At 45.4% G+C, this 19,943-nt stretch overlaps 1 protein-coding gene across 2 annotated transcripts in view; it reads right to left on the reverse strand.

Annotated features, from left to right (window-relative positions):
• LOC134910209 (alcohol dehydrogenase 1-like) overlaps positions 1-19,943 on the reverse strand; it is an 84,335-nt gene that overhangs the window by 37,994 nt on the left and 26,398 nt on the right. For both annotated transcript variants that reach the window (XM_063917980.1, XM_063917990.1), the window contains one exon: positions 19,096-19,237. In XM_063917980.1, coding sequence (XP_063774050.1) covers positions 19,096-19,237 — 142 coding nt within the window. The remainder of the gene's footprint in view (positions 1-19,095; positions 19,238-19,943) is intronic.

Below are 19,943 nucleotides of genomic sequence, written 5' to 3' on the forward strand. Positions count from 1 at the left end.
AGGGGCAATTAACCCCAAGTGTTGGATCCCACTCGCCCCCCCTAAGTCCCACAAAGCAGGAAGGCTGTTGCCAGCAGTCTCCCTGTACCTAACTCTTTAAAAAAACAATAAAACTAAAAGAACTACTAGGAACTCCCCTAGCTGTAACCGGCTCCACAGGGCACATTTTCTAAACTGAGTCTGGCAGGAGGGGCATAGAGGGAGGAGCCAGCCCACACTGTTAAACTCTTAATGTGCCCATGACTCCCAAGGGACCCGTCTATACCCCATGGTACTAATGTGGACCCCAGCATCCTCTAGGACGTAAGAGAAAAAATGAAAAATTGAAAAAATATATATATTTTTTCTTCTTCCATTTTTCATATATATACAGTATATACTGTATATATATATATATATATATATATATATATATCAGCTAGGGAGGAGGGGGTGGCAGACACACACAAGAGGAGGTAGGAAAGGGACAGAGGCACACGAGGTGGCAAATGGAGATAGTTTCATAGGTATACGATATACGGTACATGATACATGATTAGGCCATTAAATCCAGGAACTTTCACAAAAAGAGAGTCTTCTTTTTTCTCACTCCCCACCCTGGGGAGGGGGGGTTCTGTACATGTATGTATGATAGATAGATAGATAGATAGATAGATAGATAGATAGATAGATAGATAGATAGATAGATAGATAGATAGATAGATAGATAGTCAATAAGGGCAGCACACCAATAAATAAAGCATCTCTTTATCCTAGTGGTCCTACGGCCAGGACCCAATATTCAGTCAGCATGAGGCGGCACTCAGGATAGAAGCCGCAGACACCAACAGATGTAACCAATTACATTACATCTGCTGGTGTCTGAGTCTTCTATCCTGAGTGCCGCCTCATGCTGACTGTAATATATATATATATATATATATATATACACATACATACACAGCATGGTACTTCTGGATTTCTAAATGCAGATAACTCAGTGTTTTTGGGTTAACCATCCCCCATCATCAAGGTAAATATATAAAGTAGTTCACATACATAGACACGCATACACACACACAGTCACACACATATACAGTAGCCCATACACAGAGCATATATACACACAGAGTATAGACATACATACATACACATATGACAGAGACAAACACACACCCAAATAACAAAAGGCACAGACTACACCTCTGGGAGATAATCACTGACTCATCCTTTTCCCGGCTCCACTACCCTCGCTCACCCGGCTCTGTCACAAAGCCCCATGGAAGATTACTGCTGAGAGGAGCTGCGCGCCTCTGCTCCAGCTCCCCCTATATGCAACTTTCTGCCAGGATTTCGTTGTCAATGTACGATGGCAGCTGCCGCAGCCGCGATTTCCTCTATTAAAAAAAACCCCCGAAGACCGGGAGCGGCACCTTCACCCAGGGATGACAGAAAAGGACTTATTCCACTAACAGCAGATCCGTCCCCTGTGCAGCCCCGACCAGCAGCAGCTCATCAGTCAGCCTGGCTCCTCCTTATCACTGCCGACTGCCTGCTGAAAATATGTGCCTGGCACTCTGACCCCCTACTCCTGTCCCGCACCTTCTGCTCTTCCAACTGCCGCCGGTCAGGTCGCGCTGCGAGGGGTGACGGATCTGCCATTAGTGGAAGAAGTCCTTTCCTCCCTGGGTGAAGATGCCACCCCCGGTCATCGGGGCAGGTAAGAGAAGGGAGGGGTAGTGAGTGACGCAGCAGTGGAGCAGGGAAGACACCTGGGGGTATATTTACAAAGATTCGTGTTTTTGCCGTTTTGAAGGGTGTTTGATCTCGAATGGTATCGGGTGCATTTTACTGCAACTTTTTGAATCCTGATACGGTCATTCACTAAGCTGCCGACTTTTCACAATTCGTATTTTCCGATGTCGATGTGATTCGTAATGTCAGGCAGTGTTTTACGGGAGTGATGAGTAAAACACTGCCTGACAAAACACAAGGAATCCCGGCCGGATCTGTGAGATCAGTGCAGGGCTTCATTGTGTACCTTAAAAAAGTGTTTAAAGTGTGTGAAAAAATGCAGGCGTGCCAGATAAAAACGCAGGAGTGGATGGGGAAACGGGGGAGTGGCTGACCGAACGCAGGGCGTGTTTGTGACGTCAAAACAGGAACTAAATAGTCTATAGTGATCGCAAGGTAGGAGTAGGTCTGCAACAACTCTGAAACTGCACTATTTTTTTTAGTAGCAGCGCTGCGATCCTTTCGTTCGCACTTCTGCTAAGCTAAGATACACTTCCAGAGGGTGGCAGCTTAGCGTTTGCACTGCTGCTAAAAGCAGCTAGCGAGCGAACAACTCGGAATGAGGGCCTATATGGTCTGTAATCTTTGATTTTTGCAGTCACAATGCTCAGTATAACAGACAGTACAATATTGCATATATATTAGACCACATGTAATTTGCGTGATCGCACAGTGTTATCTATGTTCATAGCAGTAGCATGTGTAACCCTCCCTTACTTCCAAGGAATATAAGTTACCTAATAACTTATTGTGCCTCCACCCAGACTAATTGTTTAATAAGGCTTGCCTGGGTAAGCCTCCCTCAATCCCTGTGTTTAAGTACACTCCTCTAATTAAACCCCACACCACTAATATTTTACCTGTTCTCTCTTCCAGGATTCATGGATCGGACTCCAACTCACAAACACAGATGGTAAGTATAATATTGAGTTTAATATCTTATAACGACATATTGCTATTATGCCTTAATAACTTTTGCTGGTTAATAAAGGAATATCATATTAATACTACATCTCCCCCAAATACCTATACATGAACTGCTCGCATGCAATACAAAAAATTACCTTCTCAAAGCAACACCCTGAGGTGTTAGAGTGACCCGGGTACTCTTACTGCAATGGTTAGTGCACTATAGGGCCCATAATATTATAGAAAAAACAACTATATTTATACATGACATATTACACTATTCATCAAACATCACATCCCTTCTTTTTCTTAACCAATGGAATATTATGAAATAGATAGTTATGTCTATATTTTGCAACAATCTCCCCTTGGTATGCTGCTACATAAGTGTCTCTCTCTGAATTCACAAAGTATCTTTTAACTTAACTGTAACAAATCCTATGAATGGGTTTTTTCTCCTGCTCTGTTATCTCCCTGCAATGAAGTAACTGAAGCTGTTTTATTATATAAAGAATTCCTTGGAAATGCTGTAGATCCAACTTTGTAATATAATATTTCCTCAAAAGAAAGCTGTAGTTTATTGTATTCCACCATAGATAAGTCTCCTCTAATCCTGCCGGATTTAATCCTGGGCTGTCCTTTAGACAAATATCCTGTTTAATGAATATTACATGTAGGGCACTAGATGCGTTCACTGTTCCTGTGTTTTCCCTCCGAGTTCCTCAACTTAGTGGTGGAACAATATAGTATACTTTAACTGTCAGCTTCTTTTCTTCTCTCTCTTATTTATTCGAAGTGCAGTCTAATTATTGATCAATAAAGTATTTATGCAGATGCCACAAGAAATTTACTTGGCTCTTTACTTTTAGTAGTCTCTATTCTTATTAGCTACTTCCAATTTATGACAGTGTTGTGATGGTTGTAATATCTTTAATTCAACTGCACTGTTCTATTCAAATATATCCGCACATCATCTATGTAGCATTTATGAATAAATATTCAGTGTGGCCCAAAAAGTCATTATATCTCTTCGCTGCATGTAGTATATGAATAATGAGGGGAAAAAACTATGTGATAGTACTTGTGTAGCTCCTGTCACAGTTCACTTTATCCCCATTTATTGTATATCATGACAGTATTTTTCCTGCACTATGTAAGTCTTCTATATCCTCAAACTATTCCATGAAGCATAGCCATTTGATGGTTATTACAGCTATTGCTCAGGGTATCAACAGTCTAAACTGTGAAGCTGAGTGTATTCCAACAGCTGTAATGTTAAATGCAATGTAGAAGACAGGTTTCACTTACAGTCCCTCACGACTTGTCTGCATCTCCGTAGAATGCTCCCCCGACTCCTTGTACAGTCAGCCCATCAGGCCCCTCCTCTATCGCTTACTGGAGCTCCAGCATCTGAACTCCGCCTCTGCTGGGAAGAAGTGGCTATCGCTGGCGTCAATGTTGCTAAGACACCGACCACTTCTTCCGCTGTCACTGGCCGCCGGAGTTTCCTGTCACGCCGCCTTCTGCCGCTGCTTGACTGGGCAATGTGGGGATCTGCACTTCAGCGGCGCCTCAGTACTACTGCACCGCTATTACCTCTCCGCCCGGCACCCGGAGATCACAGCCAGGTATCCGTCTTTTCCGGCCGCCGCTGCGCCCCGCTCTCCGCCGCCTGTGGACTGCCTTGTTCCGGCCACAACGCCTGAGCTCCGGCGGCCGCTGTGTATACAGCCCTCCAACAGCGCCCCGAGCTCAGACGTGCGCACTCACAAGGGGATCAGCATCTCACCTCTGCCGCTGACAGAGAGCGCTTTTTATATTCTCTCCTGTCAGCGGCACGCGGCCCCTTCAGCCTCTCGTGACCCCCCCTTTTTCCCGCTCTGCCCGCGTGAGTCCTGACTCTATGAGCGCGGGGACACTCTGGAAGCTTCCCCAGCTTCTTCCACAGTGCCCCGTGTAGTGTATATTTAACCCCTTCAGCGCCATTAGAAAGTGTCTGTCCATCTATATTATATACAGCAGTTCCTATCTCTCTATATTGACACTATTTTATACATATTTTACCACATAAATTAACACATCAATTAATTTATATACACATATAGTATATTACACCAATATATATGGTTACACTCTCCCCCTGGTGATCTAAACAAAAGCATTTGGGTTAGGTCACCACAAATATACACAATATTGGTTTATTTAGTAACTATTTATATAATCCTCAAAGTAGGGCCAGGTAAGTATAGTATTAGGATGTATTATCCGGGGTATAATGCTAGGGATTCCTAATTCATCATAAGTAAGCATAGATGGGGGTTGACATGTTCTTCTTGGTCTATTTATAGTTTCTTGCTCTATGCTTATATCACTACAGGGGGAATAATGGTCAAATCCCTCTCCTGGACCACTACTCTCCTTACCCTCAACAGCACTGTCATACTCTACAGGATCTATACAGGTAATTGTGTGGTCAAACTCTGAAAAAGACTCAAGGGGTCCCCTGATGTCTCCTATATCAGTCACTTCCCCACTTTCAACACATGGATCTTTATAATAACAGCCCTGACCTTCATCTTCTCCCTCATCACCACCATCACTGTTAGATCTTAGTGAGTCAGTTAGCTTATTTGATGTCTCCTTCCCGAATGGTATTACCTCCTCTTTACTTTCAATGTCTTCTAGGCGTACTTCTCTACCTATAGGAAGTAGATTTTGCCTATGATGGGTCAAAACTACACCCTGTCCATTTTCAAGCTGTATTCTATACACCGGTAGGTCTTTAAACTTCTCTACCACTACATAAGGGTCCTCCTTCCATCGATTGGAGATTTTAAATTTCTTTGGCATCCCTAGCCATCTTAATAACACTCGGTCCCCAGGAAACAGAATCTGATCCCGCACATTTCTATCATAGCGAACCTTGTTCCTTTCCCCCAACCTACTGGCAGTTCGCTCAGCTAAAGCATAGGCATCCCCCAATTCTCTTCTCAGTCTTTCTACATACTTTAAATGAGAAACACAAGGGTCATTGCCTGCATTAGTTCCCATACATACATCTATTGGGAGCTTAGCCTCCCTCCCAAACATTAAATAATAAGGTGAGAACCCAGTGGCCTCATTTCGGGTGCAATTGTACGCGTGTATTAGACGGTCGATATGCCTCTTCCAATACTGTTTGTTTAAGGGATTCAGGGTCCCTAACATGTCTAACAAGGTTCTGTTGAATCTCTCAGGTTGCGGATCACCTTGAGGGTGATATGGAGTAGTCCTAGATTTAGTAATCCCACAGCTCAAACACATTTCTTTTATTAGTCGACTTTCAAAATCTCTCCCTTGATCTGTATGCAACCTGTTCGGCAAACCATAATGGATAAAAAACTTATCCCACAAAGTATTTGCTACAGTGGTGGCCTTTTGATTTGACGTCACATATGCCTGAGCATAGCGAGTGAAGTGGTCTGTTACAATTAATATATTACACTTCTTTCCTTCTTCTACTTCAAGGGAGAGAAAGTCCATACAGATCAAGTCCATGGGCCCTTTGCTTTTAAATGTCACTAAAGGAGCTACTCTGGATGGTAGTGTTTTCCGCAATACACAGTTTCCGCAGTTTTGGCAGTATTCTTTTATCTCCTTCCCCATACACGGCCAGTAAAATCTATCAGCTATAAGGTTTAACGTTTTCTCGAACCCTAAATGACCATGATTATCGTGTAATGCGTGCATTATTAGAGCACGGTGTTTCTTAGGTAACACTAGCTGAAACTTCTTTCGCCCATCCACTTGTCTAGTGCTGCGGTATAATATCCCTGCTTTTATAAGCAAATTACGCTTTTGTTTCCTCAACAGTCTGACTTCTAATAGAGATTCATGGGCAATTTCTGATTTTCTACTGCCAGGAATTAAGTGTCGTATGCTGGGGTCCTGTTGTTGCTCTTGCCGAATTTGATAGCGTTTCAGTTTAGGCAAATCTTCAAGCTCTACATGACTAATCCAGCAATATGATGGAGGCAGTGCTGTTGACTTCATTCCCAAAGCGCTAACTTGTTCATTTCCAGCTGATACTTTCAAACTCATTTTATGACACATTCCTTTGATTTCTCCCGCTGGTATCTCTATCCACTCTTCTTCGGTATTTTCCATCTGCTGGTTTGGAATTCTAGAAAGGGAGTCGGCGTCAATGTTGCTCACACCTGGTCTGTATTTCAGTGTGAAATCATATAGCGCCAGGGCAGCCAACCACCGGTGACCCGTGGCGTCCAGTTTTGCCGTGGTTTGGACATAGGTCAGAGGATTATTATCTGTTTGTACTTCAAATGTCACTCCATATAGATAATCATGGAATTTATCTATTACACTCCATTTCAAAGCCAAGAACTCTAATTTGTGAGCGGGGTACCGTTTTTCGCTACTAGTTAGACCTCGACTTATGAATGAAACAGGTTTCAATCCATCGGAATGTTTTTGATACAGAACACCCCCCAATCCTTCTAAAGAGGCATCAATATGAAGGACATAGGACAACCCAGGATCTACATAGGCTAATACAGGAGCATTAGTCAGTTTTTGTTTTAACAAATTAAAGGCCATTTCACAGTCGGTAGTCCATCTTTCTCCAAACGGATCATTTACTTTATGCAAGGGGCCTCCTTCACCCGACCGTTCTCGTCCCTTCTTCTTATTTGACGTTGGATATCCTCTTGTCAAATCAGTTAATGGCCTAGCTATACTGGAATAATTCGGGACAAACCTGCAGTAGTACCCGCAAAAGCCTAGGAAAGATCTTAGTTCTTTTAACTTTGCTGGTCTAGGCCAATTCTTAACGGCCTCCACTTTTTCTGGGTCGGTGGAAACCCCGCTTCTGCTTACGATGTGCCCTAAGTATTTGACCGTGGATTGGCAAAGATGACATTTGTCCAGGGATAATTTCAAGCCCCCTTCCATCAATCTATCCAGAACTTTAAGAAGTCGTTTATTGTGTTCCTCCAGGGTGGCTCCAAAAACGATTATATCGTCTAGATATACAATGACTTCCCTATAGTTCATATCCCTCACAGTCCTTTCCATTGTTCTTTGAAAAGTAGCTGGGGCTCCTTTTACTCCTTGGGGCATGTTTAGAAATTCAAAGAAACCTAGCGGGCATATAAATGCAGTTTTTTCACGGTCTTCCGGCTTCATGGGGATTTGGTAATACCCATTCCTTAAATCTAGCACGGAAAACCAAGAGCTCCCTTGGAGACAGTCCAGAGCTTCATCTATCCTTGGTACTGTATACTGATCAGTAACAGTTCTTTGGTTCAGTGTGCGGTAGTCTACACACATTCGTATTTTTCCACTCTTTTTCCGTGCAATCACTATGGGAGAAGCGTAGGGACTTCTAGACTCGATTATAACTTGATTCTCAAGTAGTCCTTTAAGATGTTGCCTCACGTCTTCAAAGTCTGCAGGAGCTATTCTGCGGGATCGTTCCCGGAAAGGAGTCTCATCCATTAATCTGATACTGTGCTCCACCCCATTAGCTGTCCCCAGATCCCATTCTCCCATGGAGAATACCTGGTTCGAAGATTCCAGCTCCTTAATTAAAGCAGATTTTTCCTCCAACGATATGTCACTCCCTTGGAAACATATATCAAATTTATTTTCCGAAACAATTACACTCTCAGCGGATTGAATACAACAAGTCCGTGCAGAAGACAGTTCCTCGTTTCCTTCATACCATTCAGCCAGTAACGGGTATATCCGTGTGTTAGTCCCTATAATCACAGGTGGTTCATCCCTCCCTTCAGGAACTTCTGGACATATCAACGCAATAAGTGATATCTGCGTCCCTTCCTCTTCTCTTATACTGTTGTTGATTTCAAGAGTAACTTGCACATATCCTAGATAAGGGTATTTTTCAACACTTAGACCCCATATCACCAATCCACTTAAGGGCTGGATGGGTACATCAGGGATGTTTTCATGGTACCAATTTTCAAAAATGATAGAAACCTGGGATCCACTATCCACCAAGATCTTGCAGTGGCGTCCATTTATATTAGCAGCCAAAAGGGGAGCAGGTCCCAGCAATCCTTCTGGTAGACTTCCACTCCTCCAGGAATTCCCCATAGCACAGTGACTAACCTCTAGGGGGCCTGTGAGGGGCCCACAGACCGCCCCCGTCCGTTTCCCGACCCCGAACTTTCCGTATTCTGGTTACCACCTGAAGCATTGTCAGTATTTCGATTCCAATTTCTATTCAAGTTGCATTCAAAAGCCCGATGTCCGGTTCTCCCACATCTAAAACATCCTCTATTAAAGTTGTTACTCCCTCTACCTAATCCTCATACGGGGCTACTGTCGGATATTTGTGGAGAAGTATTCACAGCCTGTGTTGCAATGAATTTGTCAATTTTCTTACTTTGTTCGTCCATCAACTTTAATATCTTCTCTTCAAATGCATTGCTTTCCACTACCGGTTGTATTACCTTGACCTTCTTTACCGTTTTCTCTCTCATTTCTATTAATACCTCTTCTTGTTTGACTTCTTTTAATAGTTCATTAAAGGTAGGAAAAGGTTCTTTAACTCCTGAACATCTTAATTTCTGAGCTACTGGGTCGGTGGTCAAAGCACCCCGCAGTAACTGTTTCATCCGACTTCTGTCCACATCATCCCTTACTATACCTCCTTTATCCACTATCTTATATAGTAGCTTGTCTAACCTGATCAAGAATGTACTCAGCTTTTCCGTCGGTTCCTGGAACGTGTGGTGTAACCTAGAGGTGAGATCTCCCACGTCCTCAAGGGTGCCATATGCATAATCTAATGCCTCAAAGAATGTATCTAAAGTAGCATTAGGATTACTACGTCTAGCAGCTTGTATAATTCCCATAGCCGGCCCTCTCAAGCTTTCTACTACCCTCTGTCTCTTGATTTTATCTGGGCACTGCCATTCTTCTACTTGCTGTACCGCCGCTTCTTTCCAGGCCTCATATGTCTCCTCTCCCGTTGGTACAGGTAAAATCCCAGAAAAAATCCGTAACCGCCTATAACTCCCTTCATAATGCCACCTTTCTAACTGAGTGACCACTCTATCCATTATGATCTCAAACTGTCCACCTGTGGCATTTGCACCAGTATCCTGAGCGTCACCCCCTTCACCACCAATATTCCTCTCACCTCTATTAGGATTGTCTAGAGAGGGCACTGATATATGAGCACTAGTAGCTTCTTCTTCATTCCCCCATATGTTAGGCCACATCACATTCCACCTCCTACCCGTCTCTTCATTTGCTACCACTATCAATGGTATTACATCAGTCTCCAACTCATTTTCTGTTTCTATCAGTACTGCTATTACTCTTCCCAATCCTCCCATCCATTTATCTACAACCCTTGGCCTAATTATTCCATATAACCTGGCTAACCTTTCCACTATCTCTTCATCAGAGAATTCCGAAAAATTCCCTCCCACACTTAAACATTTCTTGGGATCTTTTTTTCTCCTTTGACACCAAGCACTAATATCTTCCCCAGTAAACTTTTCCATTGTTTATCCTGAATATATTCGTCTCGGCTAAGTGCCTCCAAATGTAACCCTCCCTTACTTCCAAGGAATATAAGTTACCTAATAACTTATTGTGCCTCCACCCAGACTAATTGTTTAATAAGGCTTGCCTGGGTAAGCCTCCCTCAATCCCTGTGTTTAAGTACACTCCTCTAATTAAACCCCACACCACTAATATTTTACCTGTTCTCTCTTCCAGGATTCATGGATCGGACTCCAACTCACAAACACAGATGGTAAGTATAATATTGAGTTTAATATCTTATAACGACATATTGCTATTATGCCTTAATAACTTTTGCTGGTTAATAAAGGAATATCATATTAATACTACATCTCCCCCAAATACCTATACATGAACTGCTCGCATGCAATACAAAAAATTACCTTCTCAAAGCAACACCCTGAGGTGTTAGAGTGACCCGGGTACTCCTACTGCAATGGTTAGTGCACTATAGGGCCCATAATATTATAGAAAAAACCACTATATTTATACATGACATATTACACTATTCATCAAACATCACATCCCTTCTTTTTCTTAACCAATGGAATATTATGAAATAGATAGTTATGTCTATATTTTGCAACAATCTCCCCTTGGTATGCTGCTACATAAGTGTCTCTCTCTGAATTCACAAAGTATCTTTTAACTTAACTGTAACAAATCCTATGAATGGGTTTTTTCTCCTGCTCTGTTATCTCCCTGCAATGAAGTAACTGAAGCTGTTTTATTATATAAAGAATTCCTTGGAAATGCTGTAGATCCAACTTTGTAATATAATATTTCCTCAAAAGAAAGCTGTAGTTTATTGTATTCCACCATAGATAAGTCTCCTCTAATCCTGCCGGATTTAATCCTGGGCTGTCCTTTAGACAAATATCCTGTTTAATGAATATTACATGTAGGGCACTAGATGCGTTCACTGTTCCTGTGTTTTCCCTCCGAGTTCCTCAACTTAGTGGTGGAACAATATAGTATACTTTAACTGTCAGCTTCTTCTCTTCTCTCTCTTATTTATTCGAAGTGCAGTCTAATTATTGATCAATAAAGTATTTATGCAGATGCCACAAGAAATTTACTTGGCTCTTTACTTTTAGTAGTCTCTATTCTTATTAGCTACTTCCAATTTATGACAGTGTTGTGATGGTTGTAATATCTTTAATTCAACTGCACTGTTCTATTCAAATATATCCGCACATCATCTATGTAGCATTTATGAATAAATATTCAGTGTGGCCCAAAAAGTCATTATATCTCTTCGCTGCATGTAGTATATGAATAATGAGGGGAAAAAACTATGTGATAGTACTTGTGTAGCTCCTGTCACAGTTCACTTTATCCCCATTTATTGTATATCATGACAGTATTTTTCCTGCACTATGTAAGTCTTCTATATCCTCAAACTATTCCATGAAGCATAGCCATTTGATGGTTATTGCAGCTATTGCTCAGGGTATCAACAGTCTAAACTGTGAAGCTGAGTGTATTCCAACAGCTGTAATGTTAAATGCAATGTAGAAGACAGGTTTCACTTACAGTCCCTCACGACTTGTCTGCATCTCCGTAGAATGCTCCCACGACTCCTTGTACAGTCAGCCCATCAGGCCCCTCCTCTATCGCTTACTGGAGCTCCAGCATCTGAACTCCGCCTCTGCTGGGAAGAAGTGGCTATCGCTGGCGTCAATGTTGCTAAGACACCGACCACTTCTTCCGCTGTCACTGGCCGCCGGAGTTTCCTGTCACGCCGCCTTCTGCCGCTGCTTGACTGGGCAATGTGGGGATCTGCACTTCAGCGGCGCCTCAGTACTACTGCACCGCTATTACCTCTCCGCCCGGCACCCGGAGATCACAGCCAGGTATCCGTCTTTTCCGGCCGCCGCTGCGCCCCGCTCTCCGCCGCCTGTGGACTGCCTTGTTCCGGCCACAACGCCTGAGCTCCGGCGGCCGCTGTGTATACAGCCCTCCAACAGCGCCCCGAGCTCAGACGTGCGCACTCACAAGGGGATCAGCATCTCACCTCTGCCGCTGACAGAGAGCGCTTTTTATATTCTCTCCTGTCAGCGGCACGCGGCCCCTTCAGCCTCTCGTGACCCCCCCTTTTTCCCGCTATGCACGCGTGAGTCCTGACTCTATGAGCGCGGGGACACTCTGGAAGCTTCCCCAGCTTCTTCCACAGTGCCCCGTGTAGTGTATATTTAACCCCTTCAGCGCCATTAGAAAGTGTCTGTCCATCTATATTATATACAGCAGTTCCTATCTCTCTATATTGACACTATTTTATACATATTTTACCACATAAATTAACACATCAATTAATTTATATACACATATAGTATATTACACCAATATATATGGTTACACATGCATGCAGTGGCGTGGGCGCCACTGACTTTGCACAGATTGACAGGCGGACGAGCGTCCGCATGTCAATCTGCGGTCTCCTTCCCTACGCTGCTGTAAGGAGGGACACGGAGCGCACATCGCGCGCCTCTCCTGTGTCCCTCCCTGGCTCTCCCCCGGCCGGTCTAATAAAGGAAGTGCCGTTCGTGAGCTCAGATTGGCTCACGAACTGGCACTTCCTTTATTAGACCGGCAGGAGAGCCAGGAGGGACACAGGAGAGGCGCGCTATGCGCTCCGTGTCCCTCCAACACAAAGGAGCGGGGGGGTGGGGGGGGGAGCAGGCACTGTGGGGGAATATCTGGCACTGGGGGCATATACCTGGCACTGTGGGGGAATATCTGGCACTGGGGGCATATACCTGGCACTGTGGGGGAATATCTGGCACTGGGGGCATATACCTGGCACTGTGGGGGAACATCTGGCACTGGGGGGAGCAGGCACTGAGGGGGCATATGTGGCACTGTGGGGGAATATTTGGCACTGGGGGGAGCAGGCACTGAGGGGGCGTATGTGGCACTGGGGGGGTATATGTGGCACTGGGGGCATGTACCTTGCACTGTGGGGGAATATCTGGCACTGGGGGCATATACCTGGCACCATGGAGGAATATCTGGCACTGGGGGCATATGTGGCACTGGGAGCATGGCCCTAGCATCGCGCGCCTCTCCTGTGTCCCTCCCTGGCTCTCCCCCGGCCGGTCTAATAAAGGAAGTGCCGTTCGTGAGCTCAGATTGGCTCACGAACTGGCACTTCCTTTATTAGACCGGCAGGAGAGCCAGGAGGGACACAGGAGAGGCACGCTATGCGCTCCGTGTCCCTCCAACACAAAGGAGCGGGGGGTGGCGGGGGGGGAGCAGGCACTGTGGGGGAATATCTGGCACTGGGGGCATATACCTGGCACTGTGGGGGAATATCTGGCACTGGGGGCATATACCTGGCACTGTGGGGGAATATCTGGCACTGGGGGGAAGATCTGGCACTGGGGGCATATACCTGGCACTGTTGGGGAATATCTGGCACTGGGGGCATATACCTGGCACTGTGGGGGAAGATCTGGCACTGGGGGCATATACCTGGCACTGTGGGGGAATATCTGGCACTGGGGGCATATACCTGGCACTGTGGGGGAATATTTGGCACTGGGGGGAGCAGGCACTGAGGGGGCATATGTGGCACTGTGGGGGAATATCTGGCACTGGGGGCATATACCTGGCACTGTGGGGGAATATCTGGCACTGGGGGCATATACCTGGCACTGTGGGGGAATATCTGGCACTGGGGGGAGCAGGCACTGAGGGGGCATATGTGGCACTGTGGGGGAATATTTGGCACTGGGGGGAGCAGGCACTGAGGGGGCATATGTGGCACTGGGGGGGGGTATATGTGGCACTGGGGGCATGTACCTGGCACTGTGGGGGAACATCTGGCACTGGGGGGAGCAGGCACTGAGGGGGCATATGTGGCACTGTGGGGGAATATTTGGCACTGGGGGGAGCAGGCACTGAGGGGGCGTATGTGGCACTGGGGGGTATATGTGGCACTGGGGGCATGTACCTGGCACTGTGGGGGAATATCTGGCACTGGGGGCATATACCTGGCACCATGGAGGAATATCTGGCACTGGGGGCATATGTGGCACTGGGAGCATGGCCCTAGCATCGCGCGCCTCTCCTGTGTCCCTCCCTGGCTCTCCCCCGGCCGGTCTAATAAAGGAAGTGCCGTTCGTGAGCTCAGATTGGCTCACGAACTGGCACTTCCTTTATTAGACCGGCAGGAGAGCCAGGAGGGACACAGGAGAGGCACGCTATGCGCTCCGTGTCCCTCCAACACAAAGGAGCGGGGGGTGGGGGGGGGGAGCAGGCACTGTGGGGGAATATCTGGCACTGGGGGCATATACCTGGCACTGTGGGGGAATATCTGGCACTGGGGGCATATACCTGGCACTGTGGGGGAATATCTGGCACTGGGGGGAAGATCTGGCACTGGGGGCATATACCTGGCACTGTTGGGGAATATCTGGCACTGGGGGCATATACCTGGCACTGTGGGGGAAGATCTGGCACTGGGGGCATATACCTGGCACTGTGGGGGAATATCTGGCACTGGGGGCATATACCTGGCACTGTGGGGGAATATTTGGCACTGGGGGGAGCAGGCACTGAGGGGGCATATGTGGCACTGTGGGGGAATATCTGGCACTGGGGGCATATACCTGGCACTGTGGGGGAATATCTGGCACTGGGGGCATATACCTGGCACTGTGGGGGAATATCTGGCACTGGGGGGAGCAGGCACTGAGGGGGCATATGTGGCACTGTGGGGGAATATTTGGCACTGGGGGGAGCAGGCACTGAGGGGGCATATGTGGCACTGGGGGGGGTATATGTGGCACTGGGGGCATGTACCTGGCACTGTGGGGGAATATCTGGCACTGGGGCATATACCTGGCACCATGGGGGAATATCTGGCACTGGGGGCATATGTGGCACTGGGAGCATGGACCTAGCAACAAGCACTACCCCCTAGCAACGAGCATGACACCCAGTGCATGAAACCTCTGGCAACAAGCATGACACCCAGTGCATGAAACCCCTGGCAACGAGCATGACACCCAGTGCATGAAACCCCTGGCAACGAGCATGACACCCTGAGCATGAAAACCCCTGGCACCGTGCATGGAACCAAGAGCATGAAACCGCTGGCAACGAGCATGACACCCTGTGCATGAAACCCCTGGCAACGAGCATGACACCCTGAGCATGAAAACCCCTGGCACCGTGCATGGAACAAAGAGCATGAAACCCCTGGCAACGAGCAGGTAATTTAAAAGTAATTAGAAGCCTTACTGTAGAACTTAATGTGTAATGGGCATTACGGTGTGTGGCATAATGTATCACAGACATTGCGGTGTGTGTCATAATGTGTCAGGCATTACGGTGTGTTGTATACTATATCACGGGCATTGTGGTATGTGGTATAATGTCTCAGGATCATTGTAGTGTGTGTCATAATGTGTCACAGACATTGTATGTGCTATAATGTATCAGGGGCATTGCAGTGTGTAGCATAATGTATAACGGACATTGCGATTCCTGTCATAATGTGTCACAGGCATTACGGTGTGTGGCATAATGTGTCGGGGGCATTACAGTGTGTGCATATTGTGTCATGTGCATTATTGTGTGTGGCATAATGGCTAAGGCCATTGCAGTATGTGGAATAATGTATACTGGGCATTACTATAAGGAGGAAAAATGACAAATAATGTAAGGGGCATGAATCAGGATTATTTTTCTTTCCTGTGGTGGCTAACGTCTGGGCGTGCTGGTTGCAAAACTGGGGTATAAGGTAGTCTTTTCCTGCAATGCCACGCCCCTTTACGCGAAGCCATGCCCATTTCAACGAAGCCACACACCCTTTTTGGCGGCGCGCGCCTATTTGTCCCTTTACTAGTGCCAATTATGGGGGTTATGGGGGGGGTGGGCGCCGAAGGATTTTTTGGCTTGGGGGAGAAAAATTTCTAGTTACGCCACTGCATGCATGCAGTGTCATATGATGAACACAGTAATGAACAGTCTTGAGAACAAAGAATGTCTCTATTCCAGATATATCAAGTGGCAGTCTTTTCCTAAAGGGACTTAGTTGTCCCCCAGTATAAGTCCGAGCAACTGTGCCCAGAAGCAGTTCTCTCTCAATGAATGGTTTCTAATGGGGGTCGTGTAATGGGAGGCCGGCGTCCCAGCCAGCCAGGTGCAACTTACCTCCACGATGTGGTGCCTCGTTCCCGTTGCTCCCTCTGTGGTGAGCCTCTGTGTAGCCACTTGTGTAGCTTCAACCCTCTCCATCCCCAGTAGTGCTCCTCAGCATGCAGTGCTGGATGTCTTCCTGGCTCTGCTGCTGGGCTGCCGGGCAAAGGCCGTTTGCGGCTGAAACGCGTTGAAAACAGATACACACACAGACACCGCAAGTCTGCATTGCCTGCACATCACCGCATAACACATCCATAAGACTCCTCGCCAGCTGGTGACTGGAGCGGCCGTTGAGACCGCACAGGACACAGGAAGAAGCAGAGCCTTGCGGCAATGCAACTTCCGGTGTTCAGTGCGGCTTTCAGTGGGATGCAGCGGCCCAGCAGCTGAGCCAGGAAGATATCCAGCACTGCATGCTGAGGAGCACCACTGGGGACGGAGAGGGTTGAATCTACACAAGCGGCTACACAGAGGCTCACTACAGAGTGAGCAACAGGAACGAGGCACCACATCATGAAGGTAAGTTGCACCTGGCTGGCCGGGACGCGGCCTCGCAGAACACGACCCCCATCAGAAACCATTCATTGAGAGAGAACTACTTCTGGGTACAGTTGCTTGGACTTATACTGGGGGACACGGAAATCCCTTTAGGAAAAGACTGCCACTTGATATATCCGGAATAGAGACATTCTTTGTTCTCAAGACTGTCCATTACTGTATTCATCATACGACATCAAGTTTACATTCACTTCTCTACACTACGGTTTGTTCACACTGCATGAATGCTACTGCTATGAACATAGATAACACTGTGCGATCACTCAAATTACGTGTGGTCTAATATATATGCAATATTTTACTGTCTGTTATACTGAGCGATGTGACTGCAAAAATCAAAGTAGTATTTACAGACCATATAGACACTTGTTTCTCACATACAACACCGAGTATAGGGTTGGGCACAGATATGAAAAACCTGAACAATATAACTTTCCCTTTAGCCATAATAATATTATTTCCAGTTACTGTCTCTCCACTTGATATATCCATCTGCGCGATTGGCACCAACAGTATTATAATATACACATGGATCACCACTGAAACAAATTTTATTGTGAAACAGCATTAATTATTACAAAATGGATGAAATCCCTTGATAATCATACTTTCCAGAAGAAGAGAATTCAGAGAATTATCTTATTGGAGATCCGAATCATAAACTGAGTGATTACATTGTTTAATTATTTTCACAGTCACACATATATCTATATATATAAAAGGCAAAAAAGGAGATTGACTTACTGACTCATTGTGAAATATCTTAAACTACAAGGCCTACTATCTTGAAACTTGGCAGGTAGCTTCTCCTTAGGTCCCAGGTGCTTGCTAAGAACCGTTTTGTCAAATGTCACTGCCATCCACGGAAATCACCAAAAATGGATGTGTGTATGTGTGTATGTGTGTATGTATGTATTTATGTATGTATGTATGTATGTATGTATGTGTATATGTATGTTCCAGCATAACTCCGGAATGCCTGAAGCAATTTACACCAAACTTGGTACACATACAGTATGACTTACAATCTGGGAACAAACACTGTGGGGGCAACACACCCCTAGGGACGAGGCAGCAGTACAGAGTATTTCTGCAGACAGCATAACTCCAGAATGCCTGGACCAATCTACACCAAACTTGCTACACATATGACTTACAATCGGGGAACAAACACTGTGTAGGTACGACACCCATAGCATCCCTAGGGGTGATGCAGCACAGAGTATTTCAGCAGACAGCATAACTCTGGAATGCCTGGTGCAATTTACACCAAAGTTGGTACACATACGACTTACAATCTGGGAACAAACGCTGTAGAGATAACACACCCCTAGCACTCCTAGGGGTGGGCCAGCAGTACAGAATATATCAGGACATGCATGATATGTCAGTGACAACAGGGCTTCATGTGATAGTGGCAGTGACATGGTGTGAGGAGGCGAATGGAGGTAGCAGGAAGCCACAAGCTGAGAGTCATATAGTGGAAGGAGCAGGGTCCCCAGCAGCTCATAGTATTTTAGGAGATGCATGATATGTAAGGCAGGACAGGGCTGCATGTGACAGGGGCACTAACATGATGTCAGGAGGGATATGGAGGTAGCACATTGAGAGTTATATAGTGGAAGTAGCAGGGTCCCCCAGCAGCACAGAGTATATCAGGAGATGCATAATGCACTGCGCTATATAAGTAACTCTAAATTAATTGATCATTTCACAGGGGCACTGCCATGATGTGAGGAGGGGAATGTAGCCAGCAATAAGCCGCAGACTGAGAGTTGTATAGTGGGAAGAACAGGGTCCCTTAGGGGACCAAAAAGGGGTCCGGCTACAACACAAAGTGGGACAGGGAAGCAAGATATGCCTATATACTAGATCTCCAACCAACGTCAATTAACGAACAACTATAATTCTAATTTACCATCCTCATCCCATAGCGAAGCATGGGTATTCAGCTAGTAAGTCTATAATTTGCTTATGGCATATATTTGTGAAACTGTTAAAACACAAAGAATTGTGAAAGAGTCAGCCACACCAACACTAATCATCCAATGTATGCTGTCCTTGCCAGTATGCTTACATAGGAGTGGACAATGCCACCTCACCCTACACATTCTTAAAACGAGAAAAAGCATTTGGTAAAAATTGTCTTACCTGGTTTAAGGTCAGTTACGCCTTCTCCTACACTTTCCACAATCCCTGCAGCTTCATGGCCTAATATTACCGGGAATTTCATGTCACTTATTGCCCCACTTAGAACATGGTCATCTGAGCGGCAAATTCCAGTGGCAACAATCTGCAGAAATGTATTGAACTTTAATGTAATTTTTTTTTTAATTCAAGTAACATTTTAACAGTGCAATATGCTGAAGTAGTGTTAGACAGCAAGAAATCAGTTAATTTATTCTGATATTCCTATTAAGTTTGTCAATAGAAAATTAATCCAAAATTGCACTTACACGTTACGATGACAGCCTATGTTCCACACAAAAAAAGCCTTCTCCAAGACTTTATAAATACACACCATAGATCAAAAAAAGTGAGAACACGTGGCGCTACCGTAACCAAAAAAACACCATAAATGGCAATTGAATATTCACAAGAACCGGGAAAGAATGCAATACTCCTTCACTTACACAAATGTAAATGGTTCTAAAACAAAGAAGATAGACACAATAGAGCAATAACAGATAATAATGATCCAAAGTGTACTTTTATTGGTTCCACTCACATAGCTGGAATTAATCTGTGCATATCATCCTCATATGAGATCTTCAAGAATTATCAGCAGGATGCTGGAAACTTAAAAAAGACAGATATAGTGCCATATAGCCTTAAAAAAGACAGATTTTAATACAAAATGCACTCACAATTTAAAAAACATAAAAAGCTTATATCACCACTCGGATGGTGTAACCAGCTTGGTATCCCACCACTGTATAGACCCGGAATCCCTCTGCGTCCAAATGAAAGGATGTGTGATCCAAGTCCCAGACGTCAGA

Source organism: Pseudophryne corroboree, chromosome 1, assembly GCF_028390025.1.
Source record: "Pseudophryne corroboree isolate aPseCor3 chromosome 1, aPseCor3.hap2, whole genome shotgun sequence".
NCBI classification, from domain to species: Eukaryota; Metazoa; Chordata; class Amphibia; order Anura; family Myobatrachidae; genus Pseudophryne; species Pseudophryne corroboree.